The sequence below is a fragment of the Lipotes vexillifer genome, unplaced genomic scaffold (assembly GCF_000442215.2).
Source record: "Lipotes vexillifer unplaced genomic scaffold, Lipotes_vexillifer_v1.1 scaffold495, whole genome shotgun sequence".
Lineage (NCBI taxonomy): Eukaryota > Metazoa > Chordata > Mammalia > Artiodactyla > Lipotidae > Lipotes > Lipotes vexillifer.
In genome coordinates, this window is record NW_006770132.1 from 35965 (window position 1) to 41062 (window position 5098).

Sequence of the window (5098 nt, forward strand, 5' to 3'; positions counted from 1 at the left end):
TTGAAGATTAACAGAAAATGGTGAATAAAATCATCGGGATCTGATAAGGGATTTTTTCTCGTTATCTCCCTCCCCCTCCCCCCAGAAGTGGGAGATGAAAGTCATGAGGATAACACATTATTAGTCTCATACCCTTAACATAGATAAAAGACAAAAGTTAACCTCCCACTGCCCATGCGACCTCCATGCACTGTTTTTGCCATTCTGTCTTCTTTTCAGCAGGCGATAGTTTCCTTTAATACCTCCTACCTAATCCTCAATTTTCTTTTAAACATCAGATATTGGATAGGCTGGAACCTCATTTAGGCAGTAAAGAAGTCCAGTGCTTTGTGGCCGGGACCAGTCAAGGAGAGAAATATTTTTGATACGAAAGAATAATTCATTAAAGGAGGTAATGAAGGTGATTTCAACCTTCCACAAACACATCATGGAGTGAATAAAGCTCATGGCTCTCAATTTTGGGTCATGGCTGAATGAGATGTTGTAAAAAGTGAAAAAAAAAATAAAACCAACTGCACAAATGGGTCAAAAATCTCACTGGGGCTCAATCAAGCCTGACAATTTAGAATTTGACAAACAAGTGGAAGAAAAGGAGAATTCCATTAATATTATGATAAAACCCTTCTGGAATAAAGCACTGAATTTCCATGTTATCGTTTCACTCATGTGTACTTATATGGTCTTGGGAAAAAATCTGACTTGGAGCTGAAGTTTTGCTTATCCAGTTACAGCTCAGGGGATCTCTCTCTCACATGCTCGGCCAGAAACATAGATTGTCTCATAAACCAGCATGAACAGTATGGATAATGGAGAAATGCAGTCATGAGAGGGCAGAGCTGCAAGATGTGGGCGTTTGTTCCTGAGAGCCCGTTAGAGTTCTTCGGGGTACCTAGTCCACAGGGTTAGAGAGGACTGGGATCCAGAGAGTATCTATCTCCCCATCTACTGGGTAGACCTGAACTGGTCTGTCCGCCAACCCTGTAGGCGGAGGAGTTTAACATGAAAAGTGGTGTATGTGGACTCTTGAGAGAGGTATCTTGGACCATTCTTCCCCCCTTTCTTTCTTCATCATGGAAAAATGAAGAAATCATTCACCCATCAGAGGGGTCTCATGGGAGGTCTCACGCAGGGTCATTCAACTAACAAGGGGTATTCATAGTGTGAAAGAGGCGAAGGGAACTGTAAGAGCATGCTACTACAGCTCCCTGTCAGATGTAAGGAAGCCCTGTCCTCACATCCCTGCTGGGTGGACTTCCAACCTCTTTCTGGATATTTTTGGTGCCACGTTGCTCATGACCACATAGAGATCAGCTCCTTGTTGGGTAGCCTTGAGCCTGAGGAGTTCCCTTCCTGGACGGAGCCAACCCCTTGATGATCTGGCTTCCGTTCTCTTTAGGGAAAACACCCAATGCATCCGTTACACATGGCAGCCTTCCTGACATTATGTCTGTCACTCAGGGTCCTCTCCTTTCCAACCTAAGCCTTATAGTTTGCTCAACCCAAATGACAATATCCCAAGTCTACTGAAGCTTAGGAAAGAGGAATGGAAATCCGGTGGATTCCCCCCACCTCCTTTCTTTTCTCTCCCCACACAGTATTATCCTTTTTCTGAGCTATTTAAGAATGTTATAGACATTCACAACGGCGAATTTAGTAAAAACAAGAATATTCACTTACATAAACATATAATAGTTTATCAAAATCTGACAATAAACATTTATACAATACTATGGGTTAATCTAAACACTTTATTCATATTTTACCAATTGCGTCACTAACGCCTTATGTAGCAAAAGAAAAAAAAATTGTTTTCTGGTCCAGGATCTAAATTATAATTATATATCATACTGACGTGCCATGTCTTTTTAGTCTCTGTTAGCTCAATTCCTGTTTCTTTTTTTTTTTTTTTTTTTTTTTTTTTTTTTTTTTTTGCTTTTCATGACCTTGACATTTTTGAAAAGTATAGATTGGATATTTTGCAGCATGTCCCTCATTTTGGGTTTGCTGATTTTCCTCATAGTAACATTTAGGTTATGCATTTTGGGGCAGGAAAATCATAGAAGCAATGCTGAAGCGATGCTAAAATGATGCTAAAGTGGTGCTTAAGTGATGCTAAAGTGATGGTGTGTCTTTCTCAGGGCATCTTATCTGCTGATGTTGACTTTGGTCATTTGATTAAGGTGATATCTGCCAGTTTTCTCCACTGGAAAGTTATTATCATTCCCTTTATGATGAATTAGTATCTTGTGGGAGGTACACTGGGACATCCTCAGGCAGGTATGGCCAGCCTGTGATTGACATTGTCTTTTCCCATTGGTTTCAGAGTCTAACAGCCGCAGGGCAGTGAACAGAGGCTATGTCACCATCTTGCTCAGGCTGCATCAGGACTGGCACAGCCATGACACAACGAATTCCTACGTGCTGATCCGCAGGGCGCTTCTGCTTTGCCTCAGGCATATTGCCAACCTCCGGTCTGGCAGGGAGGCCTTCCTGGCAGCTCAGGGCATGGAGATCCTTTTCAGCACCACACAGGTAATCAGCATGGGGATTATCTCTGCAGTTGGATGACATCTGGGTGATTCCTGAAGGCTGTCATTTAGGACTCACCTTCACTAAAGCTGGGAAACCTCAATACGTTTCTTGCTTCCTGCTCTGGGCAGATGTTCTGGACTCAAATCCTCATTCCTTCACTCACTCATGTGCTGATTGACTCATTTATTCAATACACATTAGTTGGGTACACACTGGGTAGTGCAGTGATTAAGAGTGTTGATTTTAAAGCTAGAGAACCTGGCTTCAGATCCCAGCCCTAGCACCTATAGCTGTGCAACTTTAGAAAAGTCACCCACCTTCTCTGGGACTCAAGTTTCTTCTTAAAAAAAATAGAAATGATAAAATCTAGGTTTTTGCGTGGCCTGAATAAGTTAACATAGACATGTCTATGTTAGCAGGGTTCTCGCCATGACTTAACTGCTTTATGAGTGTGAGTGGTTATTGGAATAATAACTAGTTTTGGGGACCTAGTGGTGAATATGATAGACGAGACCCCTGATCTTTTGGGGCAAGCATTCCACCAGAGGGTTGGACACTAAGGAAGCAAAGAATTCAATCTGGAAGATAATATCATATTGCTCTGTGAAATCAACAGAGGAAGGGCACAGGTCTACAGTGACTTTTACATATGCAGGGAGAAGTTCTTCTCTTAGAGAGGTCAAGTCTTCTCTGAGCAGGTGACACCTAAGCTGAGACCTGAATTATTGAAGGAGTCTGTCATGCCAAGTTTAAGAGGAAGAGCATCCCAGGCAAAGGGAGTAGCACCTATAAGGGCTGTCACTTACCTGCACCTCAGTGGAATAAGTGTCTAGGGTTTCCTGGATTTCATCCAAATAATAAATTCCTTAATTTCACTTGATTAGGGCTAATTTAAACACCATCATGCGAGGCTACCTATACGTTCTCCATGGATGATGTGAGTATCTCCCAAATACCCATCATCTGCTCACCAAACCTCTCCTGGGGCCAAGGCAGCCGTGTTTCACACACATCATGTTCCTTGCTGTCTTCGTATTAGTCAGTCTCTGCACTACTTTCATTGGTCTCGTTGCTTCTCTCTGGACACCCTCCAATTTCTCTGTACCCGAGTACGTCTGAGGTAATGAAGCGGTCAACGAGAGTGCCATTTTCCAACCATGGCATCTGTAGACTCTAACCATTTTTTTAGAAAAGCTTTTTCCCCCTCCTCTAAACAATAACATAATACTGCACTGCAAACCAATATCTAATTTTCTGTCTGCTATCGCCTCTGGGTTTCTCTCCATCATTACAGCTTTCAGAGCTTCTCGGTCATGAAATAGCTACATTTTCCATTCTATTCCTCTGGATGAGGAAGTGCTTTGAATTTTTCCAGGCTTCACCATACTTTGTAAGCCTGTGTCCCCCAAATCTCGAATCTCTCCCAGCCTTCGTGAAACTCCCTGCATACTGCTGATCCCTAGAATCCCCCAACTCTGGCTCGTGTGCTTTAGCCAGCTCCTCTGCCCCCTGCCCTCTGCATCATTGACTGTTTTTCTGATCTGCGTTAAAAAAACAAACAAACAAACAAACAAAACAATTAAAAGAGCAATACAGGGAAAAGATGGTGATCCCAGAGGTACAGGGCTATGACAAGAAGAGAGTGGAGAAAATACCAAGTGAAGCACAGGCATGAAAGGGGCTGTGAGCCCAGAAGCAGGCTTTTACAAGCAGTTCCTCAGCAGGACAATAAAGACCTCAACTGCTCAATTAAGCACATTTACAATGAGCTCCCCGCCTCCAATTACTGTTGGGAATGGAAGCAGGATGTGAGCAGAGGCAGAATCTGCACTTGGTGGCCAGGTTTCTCCTGCCTGAAAAGCTTCCCAGCACCCGGGCTGAGTGCTCTGAGCACAGATGCCCTTGCAGCTGTGCTGGAGTTAGAGCTGCCCATCCATTCTCTCCCCTCTCCTGCCAGAGAAGATGCGTGAGTCACAGGATGGCCAACTGGGGAACCTTGGATCTAGGGATGTCATTTCAGTAGCTCTTGCAAATTATGCTGCTTCTACTGCTGCAGCTGATGGAGATGACAATGAAAATGAAGAAGAGGAGGAGGAAGAAGGAAATAAAGGAGGAGGAGGAAGAGGACGAGGGAATGAGATTTGTCTTGAATGCTTACTATAGCCTAGGGCGGCATAGCAGTTTATGCAGACTTTCTGATTTCAGCATTTCAAAGGATTTGAAACTGACGGTCTTACTCAACAGTCCGTATTTCTGTCCACTGGACCAGAGGTTCTCTAAGTTAACTGTGATCAAAGCCACCTACATGGCTGCAAGGGCCCCATCCTCAGAGTTTCTGATTCAGTAGGTCTGGGATGGTCCTGAGAAGTTGTGTTTCTAACAAATTCCTAAGTGATGTTGATACTGCTGGTCTGGGTCACACTTTGAAAACCACTGTCCTTTACTAGTTTTATCGGTGCTTGTGGTGTAATTGCAAGCCTACCGGGCATGAGCGTGACTGAGAAAGAACTCTTTTTGAGTCCTTCCCACAGACTTTGCCCATCATATTGTTCTCTGCCTTCCTGCT

General features: G+C 43.6%; 1 protein-coding gene across 1 annotated transcript in view; it reads left to right on the top strand.

Annotated features, from left to right (window-relative positions):
- The first annotated feature begins 843 nt into the window (after window positions 1-843).
- Window positions 844-5098, top strand: part of AGBL1 (AGBL carboxypeptidase 1) — a 436183-nt gene continuing 431928 nt past the window's right edge. The window contains exons 1-2 of the mRNA XM_007446037.1: window positions 844-901; window positions 2324-2532. Coding sequence (XP_007446099.1) covers window positions 844-901; window positions 2324-2532 — 267 coding nt within the window. The remainder of the gene's footprint in view (window positions 902-2323; window positions 2533-5098) is intronic.